A 22,654-nucleotide genomic window follows, 5' to 3' on the forward strand; every position below is an offset into this window, starting at 1 on the left:
ACGTGCTTTTTATTCCTCTTCTGCTGGCTTCGTGTCTCCATAGTGCATCGTTAAATACTTGACTGAGAGGGACAATCCCCGTACATACGTGCGTAAAAAAGAAATTCTTTGGCTCGTTTCGCATATATGACTCCTTTGCATTTCCAATTGGTGTTATAATTTTCTCGTTGCTTGTCAACTTCATGAATTGTGATTATACCATTCAACGAAAAATGATGTTTTTCGAACACAAGAAGGAAAGATCATTTTTCAGTTTTTTTGGTCGCTGAATACGATTCCATTTATCAAATTACTTTGTTATATATATGATCTGTTGCACTTTTTAGATTAAACTTTTTAGATTAAGCTTTTTGCAGTTGAAATTGCAAAACGGCCTATTTTAATTTATTATTATTATTATTATATATATGTATATAAACTTGTTTTACATAGGTATTGATGATGGATGAAAGTAAAATAAATCTGGTAAAATATATTCCCTATTTGACAAAAAATATAATAATTATTTAAATATGAAAAATGATCCGAAACTAGTCCCAATCCACATCTGGTTTCTTTATCTTATTTTGGTTCTTGTACACAATTTTTTTTTTACACAGTGCCATTCAACTGAATTAACAAAATATTTATTACGCCTCTTACTCTCGTGACAAGACTTTTTCCGGAGACAAATAAATTCCTTTATTCAGATTTTAATCCGTTATATACGTAGCAAGCCAATGATCAGAAAGCGTAGAAAAAAGAAAGAAATGCGAAAGAAAACGATGCGTACATAGCAACTTGTAATTCTTTACAACAGAAAGCAGCGAAGTAATTGCGGGAGAAAAATCTGTACACCAATTTCTCTCTCTCTCCCTCATTCCTTCTTCCTTTTCTTTCTTGATGAAAGGCAAAAGCCAGAAGTAAAAGGGATCGGTCGCCTCGAGTTGGAAAAAGAAGGCGGAAAGGGTGATAACGGGCGATGGCCCGGCAACAGGACCGAGTGTAACGAAGCTCTGACTTTTTAATTGGAATATATTCAAAAAGCAGTACGCCTTTTCATCGCGGTATTCGATGCGATGTGCATACGTCAAGTGAATGCGACCTGAATCAACCCGGGATCAATCGGACTCACAGATCAACTCCCAGAATTTCGCGGTTTCGCGAAAATCACATGGAATCTATATTACGGAAAAACTACGCGACCGCGACGTCACATTTTTTTCTTTTTACGTGTTATTCATGTAAACGATCGAATGACACATCTTAATATATGACGATGTAAAATACGCTAAATAAAAATAGGATTTTTTTAGTCCGTTTGTAAAGAAAAGTCGCAGTCTCGACGTTTGAAATAATTTTACATTCTACAAATGCATGTAAAGATGGCGATTATTGGATCGTGTCATCAGCAATTAATCGTTGTATGATTTCAGATATAAACAGAGTCCGATAAGTTAATATTGTTTTTAAACTAAATTATAATTAATGGCTTATAAAATTTAGTTACAGTAAGAGTTACATAAATAAATAAATTAAGTTAAATTAAAAGTTAATTTTAAAAAGTATTTTTTATATTAAATTAGAATGTCATAATTAAAAAAAAGTTATTATTTTGTCCAAATGACAAAATAATAACGATATGGATCGTTAAATAAATTTAATATATTTTATTTGTAAATTAAGTTATTCTATAGTCAAGAAATCTATAATAACAAGTAGTATTTTTTATATGGAAATGTGTATTATCTTTTTCTTTTACACACACACACACAGGTAAATTTTTAACTTGTATAAAAAGTTAACAAATTAAATTTATGTGCTTTAAAAATAATTAAAGTTAAAAGTTTATTTGAAATTAACCAATCTATATTACAAGTTATTAACCTTTTAACTTTATTATTTAACTTTCGACGTGTTACTACTCAACTCTAGATATGAAAAAATATAGTTAGAAAAAAATGTAATTAATTAATGAAATAAATCTTTTTGTTAATTATTTTTTTCATTTAGATTTGCACAAAATGCCTTTTTCAAAAAAAGTTGAAATGTCGGGATTACTATTGTAAGAAAATGCGAACAATGACTATCTCCCTTCACACACACGCACGCACACGCACACACACACTGCATAGCTAGGAAGAAGGCAATGCTACGGCCCACGGCGAATCGAGCTTAATGGGCTGTTTGCTTGCAAATTGTGCTACCGCTAAAGGGCAGCAAACAATTCACGACTCATTTTAACTTGTATATTTCAATCCCGCGAGCCGACGGCAACGGACCCTTCTTGCAGGCGTCGCATTTACATAATTGTCTCTTATGTTCCGTTTCTTTTCCAAGCGAATCGTTCTCCCTCCCTTTCCCCTTACTGTTCAGCTTCTGTAAATTTTAAAGCTACAAGAAACAATAGCATCGACTTTTGTCGCTTGTGATAATTAAATAATTAAAAATTATCCCGTAACTGTAAAATCTTTATTATATATCTCTACATTGGGCGTGATAAAAAAAATACAAGAAATTTTCCTCAATTTTAGTAAACCAAGTGTTTACGAAATCTTTAATTGCATGTAATACAATGTTGACAGATGTCCTTAAGATAGGGGGACAAGTAGCGTCGAGTGCGGCGCAGATCCAGCATATGCACGTATACATACATATACATGTATACCCAGCAAACACAGAAAATAATAATTATATAATTTGTGTGTGTGTCACGTTATATAATATACGAATACACGAATTTTTACATTCTAGCAATATTATAGTTATGTAAAATTGAATTCTTGATATTACAACATCATAACTTATAACAGTCATATAACTGCCATTTATTAGGTTTATATAACAAACATTTTATTATAATAATATAATTGTTATAAAACTGAATTATTAATATGATTCCTGCATAACAAATATGATACAACTGTTATGTAACTGTTATTTTTCTTATGAGTGGGAAATTACAACTAACATGGACATTACCTGTAACGCGCATGTTATATTGCGTGTTACTTCCGATTTCATTCTATTAACATTGCTGTTATGCAACTGTGTTTGCTGGGTACTGATATAAGGTACATATACATACATGTCAAAAAATGTATAAAGTGGGAAGGTTCAATTCTATTATCCTTTTAATGACATAGCTTTACTGTTTAATACATCAAAATATATTTTATTACTTAGTTTATCAATTTATGTTATAGTTAACTCCTTTTCTATGGGGTGGTCATGTTTGAATTTTGCTATTACTGCCTAGAGTGCTACAGTTTTCCAAAGGTCCAATTTCTATGATTCAATTTCTAAGAAACCTTGGATGATTTTTTTATTGCGAAAACATTAATTATTACAAAATACAAAACAGTATTATAAAAACTGATGTATTATATCTGATTGCATAAAATACCTGCGCTTCTTATAGTTTGTATTCATGTTTTTAAAGTTTTATTTTTAGCTTATTTTATGTAAGAAATATTCAAAGACAAAGTGATATGCCAGCCAGTTTTGGCAACCTTTTCCTTTATTTAATATAAAATAATAAATAATCACGTAAAAGATTGATCCGGGTAAGGATCGAACTCACGACCTTAATTAAGATTATTACTTACGCGCTGCCAGGTTTCTCTCTGGCGCAAATCGGATTGCGACCATTTACATACACTGTTTTCGACTTCAACGAGTTCAACGGTTAAAGCTCAACCCTTCGACCAGTTTCGACCGTCTCGACTCTCGACTCTCGACTCTCGAATCTCTCGATGCCGTTCGATGCTTTTGACGAAGGTTAGAACAGTCGTTTTCTTTAGTTTTCTTCGTAGTATGTACATTTATGTACATTTGTCAGTGACTGTTGGTGATTATTGGTAATTGTCCATTGCTGTCCATAGCAAATCATAGCCATAGTTTCCAACATGACAGACGCGAAAAGTTTAAAGGAAGCTATCGAGCAGTATGAAATCCAGGTATATTGATGTTAGAAATTAATTTATCAACAATCAATATGTAGAAACAATTTTTATATGAATTAAATTCATCGTAATTCTTTTTTTACGCTTGTTATTTATTTTTGTAGCTATCGCAAGTGGACACCACATTGTCTACAACACCGAAAGGTCCCGACAGAGACAACTTGCTCAGCCTCAAGTCTAATATCGAAGAACTCATTTCCTTGACGAAAGAAAGTTTGCAAAGTTTAGAAGGAAATGTAGACAACGAGAAGAATCACGATGACAAGACAGAGGATCTATTGGACAGAGAATATGCACTGTTTAAGGTTTGTCTTAGAAATGATTACCATTTGTTGTCAGAGCATTATAATTTATTTTGTTGCTTTCATTCTTTTTTAATTAATCAAAGTAAATTGATATCGAGAAGAAATAAACTACTTTATTTCTTCTAACTAAAGTAGAATTAATATGATAAAGGACATCTTATGATATACAGCTTTTGTTACAGCATATTTTTGTAATTTTCAATCATTTTGTGAATATTGTGTACATTTGGTATGTAAAATTATAATTCAAAGGCAGTTTCAATGCGTTATTAAATATTTGCTTAAATCCATCAGGCAGAGTTGGAAAAATCTTCAGATGACAGTGAAAATAAACAGGATGATCCAACTGCTGCAGCTTCTGGTAGCATTGAAGTCAGTATACAACTATTCTCTGTGTTGTAGCAGTGACACAATTATACGGTGCAAGTTGATCTTTTAGGACGAATTAAAGGAGCTGCAGGGTATGAAATGTAAAGCTCCTCATGGCAGTACTTGGGGCGGTATCGGTTATCACAATGCTATGGTATGTTCTGTTTATAGAGACAGTGATGAACCGATTAAAAATATTCACGATATTAAGGCAAGTTAACAGTATACTAATTGTAAAATTGTTATATATATATATATTTTTTTTTTTATTTCATCTTTGGCTTTGATTATCCATTTGATTATCAATTCTAGGTTCGAGTGCTCTTTCTCAATCCAACGCACAAAGAGATGATTCCATGTCCATATTTTCTCGATGGTAATTGCAAGTTTTCTGATGAAAATTGCCATTATTGTCATGGTGAAATTGTGCCATTTTCAAGCCTACAAGAATACAAGTATTTTTTCTTATTCAATTAAAAAGATTTCAAGATTTGTTTTCTATAAGAATCAAACAAGTCCAAAAAGTTAAATTTGAAGGAAATGAAACTTCTCATCTTTAAAAATTGTTTATTATATAAATAAATAAAATAATAAAATAATAATTTTTCAGACATGTAATAAGAAGAGAAAACGAGAAATAAAGAATTTTAAGTTTATTTATTTATTGATTTACATTTTAAAATCCTATTTAAAAAACAGAAAATAAATAAAACCTCTGGACTTATTTAGTTCTTATGAAAATTTTATAGTTATTACCAACTTGTATTTACATGTCTGGTTTTTTGTTTGCTTGCTGGAATAAAATTGTTCACAATATTATTGATAATGAAAGATTCGACGTCATGATCCAGATCTATAAAAAAATGAACTTGTTTGATAGAATAACTTGCGATTTACAGGGAGCCTGATTTTCATAGTATCAAAGTAGGAAGCAAAGTATTAACTAAACAAAAAAATAATATGTGGCATAGATCCATTGTTTTAAAATTGCCTGAAAATGATGAAGATGAATATAGAGTAAAATTTGAGTCAAGTGGTAAAATTATAGAAGCCGCTTTACAAGATCTCTTGCCTCTTGGTAAAAATATATTATAAATTAATTATGTCCATTTTTTGAGAAACAAACTCATTTGAGAAAAATGTGGATTGTATTCGCAGATGACACAAACTTAGAAATATCAGATACATCTGATGATAGCGATGATAATGATGATGACGATGATAATGTTAGTAATGTTGATAATATTGATAACGATTCCGAACCACATTCCTATATAAATGATCAATTGGTTCACAAATCTCTTTTGACATTACAATCTAACGAGCCTTTAGGAAATTGGGAGAGACACACACGTGGTATTGGCAGCAAATTAATGATGCAAATGGGTTACGTAATTGGCACTGGTCTTGGAAAACAAAGTGATGGTAGAATAGAACCTGTTGAAGCTCAGGTTTTACCAGCAGGAAAATCATTAGGTTAGTTGTTCAAGTTTCTTCAATTATATAAAACGATGTTAAATGTTTATTTTACTTTTTAGATCACTGCATGGAATTACGTGAATTTGCTGGCAATGATAAAGATTTGTTTTCCGCCGAACGTAAAATGCGTAAACAACAAAAAAAATTGGAGCAGCAAAAAGAAAGACAGTATCAAAGAGAAAAACAAAAAGTGGATAACAATGTATTTAATTTTATAAATAAAGCGTTAGGTGATAAGCGTAAGTTGAAAAAAAAACATTTATTGACTATAAATAACGTGAAAATTACAGTTAAGTATTATTTATACATTTTTGTGCAGCTAAAGAAAGTTCAGCTAGTAGTTCGCAAAGTAAAGATAAACTTAGGACAGAATCCACTAGGAACCTAAATGTAGCAAGTTTTCAAATTGGAGAAAACATAAATCGTTTAGAACGGGAATCGTCAAAGCTCAAAGAATCATTAATGAAGCATGCCAAGGGTAGCGTACTTTATAATAGTATTGCGATAAGATATAACGAGAAACAAAAGGAACTCACTAACTTGAGAGCTTCCGAAAAAAATATTGTCGCCGAACAGAATCAAAGGAAGACTAAAGCTAAATTCTCTGTGTTTTGATATCTACATGAGAACATGAGAGAAAAATATGTTAAGTCTGCTTGTATATAAAGCTAAATATATTGTAGTAATACTTCTCACATAAGTGGATTTCCTTTTTACAAGCTAAATGTTCCTGACTGAAAAATCAGTAATATATTTGTAATTATGAAGATATTTGTGAAGAACAAAAAGCAAGGAAATGGCAAATTAACAAAACTTTTTTTATTAAATGCAAAGTTATGAAAATGTACATGTTCCACTTTAAACAGTGCAGTCAAATATCTAATATCGAAAACTGGTATCACGGTTTTTTAAACAAGTATATGCATACACAGCCTATAATAATAAACATATTAATAATTTTATCATATATATTGACCCTAGTGGGAAAAAATTTTAATAAAATTTTGATGATTGTTTATGATTATTTTGTTGACTTTTATGTTCATCTTGGAACATTTTTATTAATAATTTTATCAAAAATTTATTAATTTTAATAAAATTTTATTAATTCGTCACTACAATGTCTGCAATTTTTCATTATAATTTCATCACAAATTTATTACACTTTCAATAAAATTTTCTTTTGTATTAATTAGTCCTGTTTTATTAATAATTTTTTGTTGAAATTTCATCAAATTCTCATTAAAATGTTTTTTATTAAACGCAGAAAATCTTTTCAGCGATATTTAGCGATAATTACAATTTTATTGCGCATATTGAAATTTCACAAAATTTAATAAAATATCGAATTTATAGAAATTCTATTAAATTTTCTCAATTTTGAGTAGAAAAAATTTATTAGGTTTTGTAAATTGTAACTTTTTCTGTAGGAAATGTAAACAAAAGTTATTAAAGATAAAAGATGTGTATATATACTACATATATAATTAATATTGCTATTGTATTATATTTTATATGTAATATTATTAAATATTATATAACATGATCAATTTCCTACGAAAAGAAATTTAAAAAATTCAAAAGAGAATATAGATCTGCTGCATGAGAACATTGCCAAGTATATTATTAAAAGTGTGATATTAAACGGAACAAACAAAAAATAAAACAGGAATGAAGCAAGAAAGATTATTCAATAAAATTTACAAAATTGAATTATGCGACGATTTCTTTTTCTTGCGCGAGATTTAACATATCTTCAGAATTCACAGTAATGTCTCTATGAGTCGACAGGATCGACGGTCACGCTATGCAAATGATCAGTCATTGTGTTGCACAAATTTTTACAATTTTTCGAAATTTAAACCTTCCTCTTTCTTTCCGAATACGTTCATGATTCAAAATATGCGTTTTTGAAACAATAGTATCATAGTACTGTTATTATAGCACGGATACGAACCACAAATTATATACCGACAGTGCAAAAAATAGAAGTGACTACGTAATTCATGTACACTTTGCCAGCTGGCATTAGAGTGCAGAGGATATACTTGGTGTTTAGATTTCTTTCTGCATGTTGTGTGATATTATTTATTATTGTATTTTCAATTGTGAGTTAGTGACGCATAAGTATTAATGATGTCGGAAGAAATTTTGTCAAAAGGCTCGAATTATGAGAAAGATAAGAATGATTCCACGACGTTGTCGGAATTATTTGACAACGCTTTTGAGCTGTACAATAGTATCAATGCTACTGCAGAACCAACAAACAGTTCAAAAGTACAGGTAAAATTTAAAACTTTTTTGACAAAATAATTCATAAATCCTCGATTATTATACAATATTTAAATATTGTACAATATTACTGGATCATCTGGAGGCTACATTGAGTTTATTTTGAATTGTTGAAAAGAATATAGTACAATATTTATTATTGTATACTATTTTATGGTATATAATTGATTTTTACATAAAATAATACTCGTCTCTTATTGCAACAAAGATTGAATACCTTTTTTGTCTTTTTGTGTTACTCGTTACAGTTAGACATAAAACGAGCAATGCGTATGTTTGAGGATGCAACAAAACTGGTATCTATGGTGGATATGTTTAGCGACAATGAAACTTTCGAGGAAGTGGCTACAGAGAATATCAAATACTTTTTATTACCAGCTTTGTTAGGCAAGCTCACCAATCAGATATGCATCACTGATGACAGAATGCATCTTGTTAAAGTAGCAGAAGTCTATTTTGTAGACTTTTTAAAGAGACTGAAAGCATATGGTTTGACAGACATTAAAATACCAGAAATCAGTTCAACCGACGAAAAGAATAAAGTAGCAGATCATAATACACCGGAATCTTCATCAAAAATGTTAGAGAATATGGTTGGTTTCTTTTTTATTACACTGTCATATTATAAACTGTTGTACAGCATAATTATTTTGATCCTGTCTGTTATAGGTGATTCGTAGAAATACAAAGATACAAAGATATCAGCAGGAAAAAGATTTGGAATCTCGTTTGGATACTTTGAAGAAAAATTTGGACAATCCAAATATTGACGACGAAATCAAAAGGGAATATTTTGTTACTCTTTTAAAATTATACGTGGTTCGAATTGTTGAGGAATTAAATTTATTAAAGACAGAGAAAGAAATATTAGAGAACATGAAGAAAATGGAACCGATGCACACTTTACCTTCTGAATCACAAAGGACTCAGAAGCAAAGATCGTCGGCTCCAAAACTGCAACCCATTATCATTACGCGTAACGAGATGCAAAAGAAAGTTTATGGAGCGGGTTATCCAAGTTTACCAGTCTTAACGGTACAGGAGTTCTATGAACAAAGAGTCAAAGATGGAGAGTAAGTAGATATTATTTATTATATATTCTTTGATATTTGAATATTTTTTAAAATTTTTTCAAATATTGGAAAAGATTTTTTTGCAATTATTTACACATCTATATGGGCATATTAAAAAAAATACCAGCTTATTTTTGCCATGATTTAAATTGCAGAAATTATCCGAAACAAAATATTCAAAAAAATTCTTAATGTAATTCTTATCCAATCTACAATCAAGTTAAAAAAAAATAATTGTGTATAAATAGCAGTTGAAAAAATTTTCATATTTTTATTTCATTCTTTTTTCGAGATGTTTTCGTATTTAAAAAAATCGGAGTTTAAATTTTTTTATCAAATTCTATGAGAAAAAAATTTTAATACAAATTCTCAAAATTTTGAGTCAATTAAAACTGAACGAGTTACCGTAGCAATATATTCGAAAAATGTTTTTTCCGAAAAAATACGTTACAAATTTTGCACCAGTTTATACATTTATAAAAACTTGAAAATTTTTTATCTTTAATCTCTCTCTCTCTCTCTCTCTCTCTTTCTCTCTCTCTTTCTCTCTCTCTCTCGGTTCAAACTATCAAAAAATGTTTTAAAAAATTCGATTTGTTGAAACTCTAAAAAGCGAGAATATTCCCTTGACAAAGCATTTTTTTATTGATGAAAATTGGTATTGTTTTAGTTGGCCTGATCCATCGCAGCATAATGCAACAAATTCTCAGTGTCTTCAAGATATGGCGAACAAAGATACGAGCGCGAACAATGAGGACAGCGAAGCCGTTTTGAAGGAGGAGATGGAAGAAAATGATGATTCTGAATATCTCGAACGAACGCGTGCAATGGATGAATATAAAGACACGCATCGTCGCGGATGGGGTAATCGTGCTAATAGAAGTTAGACGTACGAGAAAATATACAAGCTTAATAAATGTTATTTTATACCCCAGTATGCGTTTTTTTTATGTTTTCATTTGATTTTTGAAACTGTGACTCACGAGTCACATTTTATCAAATTTGCGAACAATTACGAGTTTATCTTGAGACAGTAAAATAAACCAGCAAAATGAGTCCTGCAAGCGTGGAAGATATTTAAGACAAATCTTTAAAACAAATTATTAATGTATATATGTACGTGTGTCTCATTCCTCTAATTAAACAACCTCTTTATGATTAGTAATTGTACAGTATTCCTCGAGATAATTAATGCGCAATAATATTAAGCGTCTAGCAGGGTGCCCGCCTCGGTAAACTTACAAACATACATTTTTGTAATGAAATGAATAATAATTTAGTATCTCCTTGAAATCGTTGACTGAAATAATTTTCGTTGATGTCGAAAATGTTTGCAAAGTTATATTTTATGTTTCCGCATTGTGTGTGTATAACAAGATTCCATCGAATACGCAATGGAGAAACCAGTGGGGTTCTTCCTACTTAACATTAAGCGCGCTATTGTTATCATTGCAAGAAATAAAATCATGAATTATTTAATACGAATCTGTAATATATTTATCTGTGGAAATTTATCGCTTAGCTATATTCTAGATCCTTCAGAAAATTGCGCTGCGACAGCTCGCTCGCCTCGAGGATTCGTGCTTGAATGTTAATCTTGATGTTAGTAATGACTCACAATCCTGTAATATACATGGTGCACCTATCACCTATAGTTGAATATCTGTAAATGGTTGTCTCGCGACGTAGTGCACTTACTAGAAGGCCATTACATATGCGTATGCTATAGTATACATAAATACATAGAAATCTGTTATATCCCAACATACGCGTGTCAGTGCATGTAATCAACAGTACCATAAAGTTAATATCATCAACGATAATGGTACTCGATCCGGAACGCGGCAATTTATCAAGTCGATAAATGCGAATGTAATTTACATCATTAACATCGATCAAATTTTTATATTTTCTATTGATTGCTCTCATTACAGATATGAGAAACCTATGGATTCGCATTCCGCGCGTAATTTTTCTATCCGTATATGTATCTGTATATAGATTGATTATCCTTCATATTTTTTTCAGAGAGAGAAAGAATGAGTATGTGTTTTGCTGCAATCACTGCATTATTGTTTGTTCTCCGAAGTATATGGAAGCTTATTAAAAAGAGAAATTATTCAGAAAAGCAAGATATCTTAACGTTTAAATTTTATATTGAATTATAAATTAATAAGATTTATTGAATCGATCTATTCAAAAGAAATATCTTTAAATAAAAAGTTTTTTCAATATTTCATGTTGTTAACAAAAAATTATATTCTTCATCAGTGTATTTCTCAATGTAAAGAAGTCAAAAGAAAAATGGAAAATTCTAAAATTTGCTATCTATTTCTATTCTGATATGGGCCACGTTGAAGAGTCATTAGGGAGAAGACTGTGAGAGAATGGATACAATTATGATTTAGTTAGCTGTAACTGTATTTTAGAGTGTCTCTCTATAATCTTGAAATTTACAGCACAACTTTACTCTTAGTCATAACACAAAAAAAACCACAAAATTGCAGACATCATCTCCAGATTTAATAGATATTGGCTAATTGTAAGTTTAATATCCATATGGACATTGGGGTGCTCTCGCTCTCTTTCTCTCTCTCTCTCTCTCTCTCTCTATATATATATATATACATATATATATACATATACATACATATACACACACACACACACATACATACATATACATATACAATCTCCTCAGGCTTCTTTCTGAAATCTCTGTAGTTAGATTGCTCGCTCAGTGAGCATATTTAGCTACTCCATCCAGCTTGAACATAATTACGATATAAACTATGGTGGTAGACGTTCTGAACACCTTTTATTACTTTTTGTTGACATTATAAGGCATAACAAAACTTGTGAGTCAATCACATCGAGATTTAAGTGGAACGTTTGATTACATTAATTAAAGTGGAAAAAATAAATGCCTCTAGTAGCATTTTCTGCAAAGCAGAATGTGTAGTTAAATGCAGCAAAATTGAGTTAGATGTGCAAAAGATTATTCACAATATGGTTCTGTTGACAGTCTGTCAGCAAGATTCGTGCAATGTATGTACATGCAAATGAACTGTTGGCAGATATTTGCTGCAGAAATCGAACTTAATTGAAGTAAATTCTTTCCCTAATTGCAGTCTGTAAACAGAATGCTGTAATTCTTGTAGCAGATACGTCCAAGTTTCTTACGAGACTCTGCCTTACAAAATCTTTTGGAGGACTTGAGCAGAATGAGGAAGCAGATCATAGCTTTCAGAATTTGACAAGATGTGCTGCAAGATTTACAACAGTCTTATTACAACAAATTGCTACTAGGGGAGTTTAATATTTATTTGACAAACAGACAACTGATTTTGACGGTGGCACCAAAAAATACAGTCACTTTCTTGCTCACCGCTCAATGAAGATGGCGTCTAACCCTGAAATCGCGCCATAACGCGCAGGTGTCATTCAGGAACGACAAAAATGCTGCGAGCCGCGACTCAACGGTGCATATACACGCGCGCGCGCACACGTATATATATACATGCATGTGTGTTAGTGTTGGCGCGCAACAGGTTGTCCGACAGTGTTTGAATATTTTTTTCCGTAACGTGTTGCGTGCTTGGAAACACGCATGTACGCAGTCGCAGCGATTAATACCGCGCGCGCGCCGCATATACGTTGATATACGTATTGTATGCATGCACGTATGTAGTATGTACATACGTATGTACGTATGTACGTATGTACGTATGCACGCACGCACGCACGCACGCACGCACGTATGTATGTACGTACGTACGTACGTACGTAACGTATGTACATACATAGCATTTCGTTTTCGCCCGCGCTACCGAGCATTTCAATCTCCAATTCTCATTAGACATTCTCGGAAGTGATTAACCTCGAAAAATCGCGCTCAGTATTCGTTTCTCGTGCGATAAAAAGTGTATCACTCCCCTCAGCACACTTTGCCTAAGAATGTCCTTAAAATGTCCTCCGTACCTGTACGTACGTCTTTAGGACGTTCCTTGGAGATCTGTGTGCTACATGGTGCTGTGTATGAGCTCGTAGCTCACAGAAGAATGTTCATCTCTCTCTCTCTTTCTCTCTCGCTCTTTTTCTCTCTGTTCAAATTCTCCAGTATCTTGAAACTTATTGCTTTCGAAGGCACACGATGAGCCTGCACACGTCATTGAGTTCCCCCGCAAAGGACGCTCTCGCTCGTTGCGACGCGCATACCAGCGCGTACTCCATTCATGAAAAAGGCGTCGCGGAGTTGCAACTGCAGAATTAGTGCAAGTCGCAGGTGACGAATTACGTTGCGTGTCGCGATGTACGCGCTCATACGTGCTCGTAAACACTAATTGCGCACGTGTGTGTGTGTGCGTGTGCGTGCGTGCGTGCGTGCGTGCGTGCGTGGTGCGTGCGAGCGCGCCACGTAAAATGTAAAATGTATTTCGATGCATGTGCATGACGAGCGTGAACGAGCGCACCAGAGCGCACGAACGCGAGATTTGTGGAAGCTGCGTGTTTACACAAACGCGCCTGCGATGCCGTCTATTATTCGAGGGGGGGACGGTGTACGTCGCAAATTAATCACCCGACTTCGCGCCTCACGCATTCTTTACGTCTGTTCGACTACATCTCTGCTGTTTACGAGCATGTTGGAAGTCGCGCTCGCGTTAAATGCGTGTACCAAATAAACGATCGTGACTGTTATATATCATCTAAGTTTGCTCGTGGAACGTGTGATGAAACACTCAAGTTTGCTCGATACACGTATCACTTGCGACATTTTACTAAAAGATATATATTTTATTGTGAATAATTGTTTGTGCTCCTCAATTGTGTCGATCAAGCGCTCCGTTAAAAGTCTTTTTGGAGTCTTTGGAGTAAACCAGAGAGTTGCGCCATAAATTTCACAAAATTGCATCTGTACGTTGTTTATATGTTCTTTACATTTACATACTTTACGTTTACATGAAACTTCTTCAGGTAGATAATATACCAGAAAATTTATTATAAATTAGGTAACACAGCTACTATCCAGCATTGAGCATTTACAAGTAAAATATAAATTGTTTACTTTACATGTATGTACAATGTATACTATGTTTAACATGTCACCTGTAACAATATGTAAACAATAATCTATGAATTATCAAACATTCGGATTTCATTAGAAACAGTAGAAATTATATTTTCCTTTTTAATATTTAAAGTATATATTTCATTATTTTATCCAAATATTAAGGTCTTTATCACTATTAAGATGTATTATCAATCTTAAAACTAAACAATGTGTAAATAGATCATGTTAAAATTTGCAGCACAATCCTGTTTGATCATTTACGTTATGTTTACATGAATCCTTTTCATGTAGACAATGAGCAATGTAAACTTTTTATAAATTGTATAACATAATACAAACAAAAATGTTTTAGGATTGTCAATAGCAAAATACAAAGATATATATAATAGATAAAAGATATGTGATATTATTCTGAAAATATCATTTTCAGAATAATATCACTACCTGTGAGCTTTTAAGATATAAAACACAGTTTTGTTAGATTGATATACGGTATATATAAATATGCATATTTATTTATTTTTACAGATATAAAATCAAGATTTTTAAAACTTTTTATGACCAATCTTAAAAATAATTGCCAAACTAAATAATAGCAAATGGAAAATAAAATTACAAACAAAATATAAATTTTCAACATTTTTGTTCAACAAAATATGAATCCTTGATGATAAATTAATCATTGTTTATATAGATGACATGTTAAATGTAACTTACATTATATATACATAGATTATTATATTTTGCACATAAATGCATTGATGTTAATTTGCTGCATGTATTTTCTTTTTAATTTTGATGGTAAATGAACAAACTTTTGGTGCTTAGTCTATACAGAGTATAATATTTTTGTCATCTAGTTAATATAAGACGAACAAACACAGTGCATGAATTGAAGAAATTTATCTCGAGTTGTCTTTTTATCTGTAAAGTATCATTAAAGACTGATATAAAAATGATTATTTTATATCATTCACACACAATGTTATGAAAAAATTACTAGGAATTAATAATCATACAATTTTTTTCATGCTGCCTCTGGTATTACTCACAATAGAGATAATTTCATACATTTACTCATGTTGATCGACATTGATACGTTGATGTTATCTCTCTGAATCATTTGAGATTAGACTATGAAAGACATTAGTGAGATATAAGTGAAATTTTGTGACATGATTAATACCATCTTTTTTTAGATATCAGAAGAATACGTGCATGTTTTGGAGTGAGAGTGTTTCAATGTTTCCAAAGACTCTTTAATTGATGAACAGAAAACACACAACATACACACACACACACATATCCAAAAGATATAAGAGAAACAGGAACATGGACAGAGAACGTGGTGCAACCTACGCGGGAGGTGATAGCCACCTACTCGAATACTGGGAGGAATATCAGAAAATGATAGAGGAGACAAAAATGTTGGATGATTATTTAGAAGAAGAGTGCAGCCCCCGAAGTTATGATGGTATGTATTTACTATAACTTAAACTATATACTATAAATAGCAAGCTAAAAATGATTTTATTATGTTTTACTATGTTTTTTTTATGTTTATGTAAATGTGAAGTAATAAAAAAGAAATTATGATATAAAATGCATTATTATTACTTATTAGTCGGTCCATCGAAAGCTTTGATTACAATGTTACATGTGCGCAGTATATTTAATCAATTTGTTTATCATAAACAAAACAATTATTAACTTTAAAAAATATCACTTTTCTCATTATAGATACCAGTATGTACCTGCAATTTTATATATCATAAAAATTATTTTTAAATATTTCTAATGTACTATAAAAACGCATATAATGTTACTATTGAACAATATGAACAACAGTCATGTTGAAACAAAATCAAGTCTTGTATTTTTTTCGTTTGCTTACAATATAATATAAAAGTTATACTTATATTTGTGTGTATGTGTATGTGTAATTGAACAATATATTTTTGAGAATTTCGAAAGATGTAAAAAAATTTAAAAAATCAAAAACGTCATTATTGTGCTGCAACATAGTATTATATATTTGAAATATATGTATAGAATGAGTATACTTTAAATTTTTTTACAGAAGGAGAAGAAGAAGCTGAATGGTTACGTGCAGCAGGCTTAGGGCAATTAACAGAGGCATGGAAAGCAGGCAGGGAAGTGCAACCTGAAGAATTAGGAGTGGCTTTACGTCCTTTGTCACGGGTCCAAGCAGAAGTTGTGAAACGTCGCGTGAGATCGCTCAATCATACAGTCAAGCAACGTTTTAATCAGCGCCAACGTGTTCGCAAACCAGATATTAGAGATGTCTTTAAAGATGTAGAGGTATATTATTTAAGTCTAATTAATGAAAATATTAAAATAAAAATTTTTTTTATATTATAGACATTTTTGATTATGTGTAAATAAAGTATTTCATTTAAGTTGAGCATTATAAAATCCCATTTTATATGTTGTTTTTAATAATATGGAAAAATATCAAAATGTTATTTGTGTTTCAAAGTAATAAATATTATGCTAGAACACACATTTTGCTTAAAACAATATAAGTTATATACTATATAAAGTATATTTTTTTGAAAATTTAAAAACCTGTAATTAAAAAAAATGAAAGTACATGTATTTTTATTATTGCATCATAATGACTAAAATTAAGACTGCATAATAATGCAATCTTTATATGACCTTGAGTCGAAAGACCCAAAAATGTATAATAGATAATGAAATAACTGCAATAGAGAGATTAATTTGAAGAAAATTTAATAAATTTATTATTATTTTTATAAATTCTCAAAATTATTAACTAATATATCATTTATATTTATTTTATATATTAAATAAAATGTATTTTTAATGAGAAAATATATAAATAAATTGTGTGTATATATAAATATTTAAATGTCTTATACACACATACACGCATCGTATATATATATAATTATATAAACATTTATTCATAGGTCTCCAGTACGGGTACGCGATCACGTAGTGCCACTCCTGATTCTTTAGATTCAATTCGAGGTCCTACACCAGAAAACACATCACCTCCTTCACCTCCAACAGTCACTGTGATTGAGGATACCCATCAAAAGTAAGTTATATTATGATTAACATACAATATTTTTTTATAATATAATTTATTTTTAATTGTTTAAAGCACTAGTGTTCCAAGTTTTGTTTCTATATTTCACCGTACGTCGAATGAAGGAAAAACAACGGTTCGTAGGACACCAAGTGCTCCTCAAACAGTTCTCAATTCTATGTCAGTGTCTGCTCCAACTTCTGTACCTGTGCAAGAAATTTTTAGGAGAACTGGCAATTGGTCGAGAGGAAATGTTGCAAATGATTCTGGTATTATTTTTTCATGTGTATTTAATCATTTTTGAACATTCAATATGTATTTAATATATATATATATATCAATTATAATTTGAAAGAAACTTAAAATGTTATATATTGTTACAGAAGGAATTCAGTTGACCGGTTATCATAGATTGGGGACAATACATATCGCCAGGCCAATTCAGAGGCATGATAACGATAATAATGATGTGGCAAGTTTAGATGACGAGTCAGTTAGAAAATTGACCGTATCAAAGGAATCGACTCTTCGGTATTTTTAAAATAACTAAATAAGTGCTTTTAATTTTTCGCGAAATGTTTCTTTTTTAAATCTGTCATTTTTTTATTTCAGACGGAGTTCAGGAAATCACGCGGCAGTAACGCGAAGTCACAGCAGTTTATACGGCTTAACCAGACCAGCAGATGAAAACTTAATAGCTCGTCCATTAAGTCGTACATCGTCGCATGGTCATCTTAGTTTCGAAGAAATGTGTAAAACCAACGAGGCCAAATCTCAAGTGTGGCCTTCCGACAGTCTTATGACCGATGATGATTATGCTCGACAAGATGTAGAATTGTTGTCACAACGAGATTTTATGAGATTACAGCCCCTTTTATGGCTCGAGCTAACGGCGATTTTTGATAAATATAATATACCGCTTACAAGACGAAAACCCAATAAGCGACGGAGGAAAAGTACGTAGTATGATTATACTTGTCTTGTGCCATGAACCTTTTGTAATGTGCGTTTATATATTTGTAGCTGGAAACTTGTTTGGCGTTTCTTTGTCAACGCTACTACTCAGGGACAGTCAACTGACAAGCGAAGAAAACAACATACCATTGGTGTTTCAAAAGATCCTTAATGAATTAGCAAAACGTGGAATAAGAGAGGAAGGTATTCTTCGTGTTGGGGGCCATAAGCAGAAGGTAAGTATACATACAGTCATTAGTAAAAATATTATTTGACTAAATATTATTTGACTAAAATGACAATTATTTAGGTGGAAATAATTTGTACCGAGTTAGAAACAGATTTTTATTGTAAACCAAAGGAGATGGATAAACTGTTTAAACGTACTCCATGTCACGATTTGTCGGCTGTTTTGAAAAAATTATTACGTGATTTGCCGCAGCCTCTTCTTACTGTTGAACTGATTGATGCTTTCTATCAAAGTCATGGTTAGTAGATGAATTATACGTTATTATTATTTATTATTAATTTTCCTTTGACTTTCAAATGGAGCGTAGAACCTCTCAAAAGAAGAGGAGCAACTCAAATTGGACTTTTAGCTTTCTCAAATATACCTACAGTTTAACGTTTGGTTCCAAAACGACTACATTATATACACAAGACATGATATTTTATGTGTATAGTATGAAGGTGTAAAGAAATAATTTCATATCACATAGGTGTTAAGAATCCCAATGACTTGGTGTATTCTCTCAATTTGTTGGTGCTATTACTGCCTGTCGAGCATCGGTGTACTTTAGAGGCATTACTGAACTTCCTGAAGCTGGTCATCGAAAATCAGGCGTCAAACAAAATGTCGATACACAATGTAGCAATGATAGTGGCACCATCGCTCTTCCCACCTCGATATGTTCATCCTCGAGATCATACCGACCTGACCGCCCAGGTTAACATGGCCGCTATATGTTGTCAAGTAACGGAGGCTTTGCTTAGCAACGTCGATAAATTATGGTACGTTCCGATGGAGCTCATCAATCAATTACGGAGACAATCTGAAGTGGACAGATATCGCAAATATAAGAAAAAATATTCCTGATTATAATTAGATAACTTAGATTATTATTATATATGCATAATATTTCAAACTATTACTTTTATATTAACCCTCCGTGATCTAATATTTTTTCTGTTTTCCTAGTCCAACCGGATCACTCTGGTGCCTGATAACGTTTTTTAAAGTATTTTTGGGCTCTGAAAAAAATTTCAAACTATTCTGATACACTCTTTCAACATTCCAGAATACAATTTCACAATTGTTTGACCCAAAGTGGTTTTTGCATTTTTTTTTGTACATGTTCAAATTTGAGGCAGAATCGGCATAATTTGTTGTTGCATTAAAAAATGCACAACTTTTTTTGCTTGCATAAAAAACTTTTTTAGCTTCCAAATAGTCAACGGTTAATTACTTACGAAAAAAATAGTACTATGGTGCCTGCTTCAAAAAAATATAATTATTTAATGACATTAATTTTGGTTTATAGAAAATAGGAAACAAAGATAATATAAAATAAAAAAAAAATATTTTTTACAAAGAAAATCAGTATTTTATTATAAAATTGGTCACTTAAAAGGTTTTTGTCACATTTTCTTATTTTTTTTAAGAAGATGGAATTTCATCTGCAGAGCATTCTATCATCTCAATATAGATTTGTTCTGAATCTCTGTATTACAATAAAAATAATTTTTTACTTATATTTCGTATCAAAATTAGGATTAAAAGTAGTTAAAAAACGTGACGAATACAACTTCGCTGATACAATCGAGTCATTGGTGCTGGTAGCACGCGCTCGACTTGCTGCTATACAAAATAACCGACAGAATACGGCGTCATTTGGCTGATAAGTTCTCACTATCAACTTTGGGGGGGGGAAGAGGAGGAGCCGATCCTTTCCGTTTACCATCAAACGAATAATTTAAAATTTAAAATTCGCCTGTGCCTTCAAAGTCCCAATTGGATCTCGGAGGGTTAATAGATAGGTTGTGCAATATATCGACAGATCGAATTTTATAAGAATAATCTTAGGTAATTCTAAAAATATGTTGCATCCATAATATTCTGAATAATGATAGTGCCTATCTATGTATCATGAGATCTGCAGTTTTCTTTTATATAATAAATTATAAGATGTGTAATTAATTAATGTTACTAAAGCATTTTTTAATTCTCATTAGTTAATTATGATACATTACATTTCACCTCATCTTTCATAATTATAATTAACTGTAGTACTATACTATATTATTATACTATATTGTTTATCAGTTTGCATATGTAATGATTCGTCTAAAGATGCAATAATTTAACATAGAGATAGAGTTTTTTCTTTTGGTGTATTCAAAATTAAGTACAATTTTTATAAGAACAAATTTTTTTATACAATTTTTTTTAATACATGCAAGTTGAGAAATTTTATTTTAATCGAGATCTTATGTCGCAACAAATATCAGTTTGTATATTATGATTGCATAAAGTATCAGTTCATACACAGAAGAATGTATTCTTGCGTTGTATCTATAAATCTCTTCTTCTTAACTCTATTATTATATTTATTTATGATTGATAACCAGCAGTATACAGCAAGATAAAATATATGACAATATATCCATGTATTACATAATTTTGTATATTGTAATACAAGAAGTGACATTTCAGATGTTATTATAGCATTAAGTTTCATAATTTATTATTGTTAATTACAGTCTGTGTGGATCCTCATTAGGATTATTAGAATTTTAATTCTTTATTCAAAATATGTATCTGTTTTCAATTAATTTATGCGACAGTTTGGTCGCATAAATTAAGAAGTCATGATCAGTCAGAAAGCCAAAAAATATGTAATTTTTGAGAATTTTTTGCAAAAACTATAAGATTTTTAAAAATGTGTTCGTATATGTGAAAAAGTATATTGAACATAATTTTTGTTAATAAAAAATATTAATAAAGAAGAATAGCAATTCTCCCGAAGATCCTTTTAAAATAGTTGTTTTGCGGTTATCACTGTTGCGCGGATAATACGAAATATTGATTTGGGACAAAATGTTAAAAGTTTATAAAATTTTGATTTTAATGAATCGTTTGTTCTTCAGTTAAAAAAAATTGCATCAAAGAAAAAATCCTTCGTTCAAGAACTAGTTTTATATGTCTATCTATAAAATTTGAAATAAATTGACACAGTAGTTTTCAAGATATCTTGATCACCAATTTTGAAAATGCGATTTCGAGATAAGCTTGTTTAAAACTTCAAGACTGGTATACTTAAATAAAATATTTATTTTTTTACACATAATTATCCATTCCTATGTAGTAAATAAATTTTATAAAGAGGTAATCCAAAACATCTATTTTTGATGCTGCCGATTAAGCACTTTTTCGTTTTAGGCGCAATATAACTGCTTAATTCTATCGAATAAAGTGTATTTCGAACGTTTCTAACTTCATCAATTTTAATTGGATTAACTTGAAATTTTCAGGGAATATTCTCCAAATGTGTACTTACAGGAAATGTCAAAATGCAAAAATAAATTTTTTTTTGAATTTTCTGACTGACAATGAGTGTGACCCTTTAATCAACTGGTAACATGGTATTTTGGCTTGTATAAAAATGCATATCAGACTAATTAAAAGAGAGATTACTATTAAGTTTTGTTAATATATTTTTAAAAAATCCAAGATGATATATTTAGTATCAAGAGATACGCGGTAGTGTCTCGCGCCAAGTGAACGCGCAGCGAGACGGACCGCGTCTCTTTATCATTTATTAGGTGATCACATAGTTATTTTATATTTATTCAATGATATCAGTAATGTGTCTATAAATCTCATAGGATTGGAAACTACGAAAATCCATTATATATAGGATAACGTTATGAAGAGGAAGAAATAAGATTTCTAATGTTTGTGTCATTGTGACGTGTTTTCACAAAGAGTGTATTATCTTTACCATTTGATATGCCATATTATTGTAAGATTTTGTACATATTTCATAAATTGTTATATTCGCGTTAATAAAGTGCCAAAGAAAACAAAA

General features: G+C 31.1%; 3 protein-coding genes and 1 long non-coding RNA gene across 11 annotated transcripts; 3 read left to right on the top strand and 1 right to left on the bottom strand.

The window, feature by feature from the left end:
• The first annotated feature begins 3,715 nt into the window (after window positions 1-3,715).
• LOC105199185 (zinc finger CCCH-type with G patch domain-containing protein) lies at window positions 3,716-6,797 on the top strand. Its single transcript, XM_026140676.2, has 9 exons — window positions 3,716-3,938; window positions 4,049-4,249; window positions 4,544-4,621; window positions 4,689-4,829; window positions 4,931-5,073; window positions 5,518-5,696; window positions 5,777-6,094; window positions 6,157-6,336; window positions 6,417-6,797. The coding sequence occupies exons 1-9, from the start codon at window positions 3,888-3,890 to the stop codon at window positions 6,710-6,712; spliced, it is 1,587 nt and encodes a 528-aa protein (XP_025996461.2). The 5' UTR covers window positions 3,716-3,887; the 3' UTR covers window positions 6,713-6,797.
• Window positions 4,874-13,037, bottom strand: LOC105199183. Its single transcript, XR_850917.3, has 3 exons — window positions 12,851-13,037; window positions 5,389-5,471; window positions 4,874-5,059 (listed from the first exon to the last, which is right to left on the bottom strand). It is a non-coding gene; the product is annotated as an uncharacterized LOC105199183 (long non-coding RNA).
• LOC105199182 (immunoglobulin-binding protein 1b) lies at window positions 8,147-10,947 on the top strand. Of its 2 annotated transcripts, none has more exons than XM_011166159.3 (4): window positions 8,147-8,380; window positions 8,638-8,982; window positions 9,059-9,462; window positions 10,133-10,947. In XM_011166159.3, the coding sequence occupies exons 1-4, from the start codon at window positions 8,231-8,233 to the stop codon at window positions 10,347-10,349; spliced, it is 1,116 nt and encodes a 371-aa protein (XP_011164461.1). In that variant the 5' UTR covers window positions 8,147-8,230; the 3' UTR covers window positions 10,350-10,947. The 2 variants fall into 2 exon arrangements, with proteins under 2 accessions (XP_011164461.1, XP_025996462.1); XM_026140677.2 differs by having other exon boundaries at window positions 8,243-8,380; window positions 8,642-8,982.
• Window positions 12,926-22,654, top strand: LOC105199181 (rho GTPase-activating protein conundrum). 7 transcript variants are annotated; one of them, XM_011166155.3, is made up of 10 exons: window positions 12,926-12,944; window positions 15,733-16,007; window positions 16,614-16,855; window positions 17,491-17,621; window positions 17,688-17,881; window positions 17,996-18,143; window positions 18,225-18,568; window positions 18,636-18,802; window positions 18,877-19,054; window positions 19,286-22,654. In XM_011166155.3, the coding sequence occupies exons 2-10, from the start codon at window positions 15,800-15,802 to the stop codon at window positions 19,660-19,662; spliced, it is 1,989 nt and encodes a 662-aa protein (XP_011164457.1). In that variant the 5' UTR covers window positions 12,926-12,944; window positions 15,733-15,799; the 3' UTR covers window positions 19,663-22,654. The 7 variants fall into 7 exon arrangements, with proteins under 7 accessions (XP_011164457.1, XP_011164458.1, XP_025996460.1 ...); XM_011166156.3 differs by lacking the exon at window positions 12,926-12,944 and adding an exon at window positions 13,030-13,145; XM_026140675.2 differs by lacking the exon at window positions 12,926-12,944 and adding an exon at window positions 13,297-13,445.

This window comes from Solenopsis invicta, chromosome 6 (assembly GCF_016802725.1).
Source record: "Solenopsis invicta isolate M01_SB chromosome 6, UNIL_Sinv_3.0, whole genome shotgun sequence".
Classification (NCBI taxonomy): domain Eukaryota; kingdom Metazoa; phylum Arthropoda; class Insecta; order Hymenoptera; family Formicidae; genus Solenopsis; species Solenopsis invicta.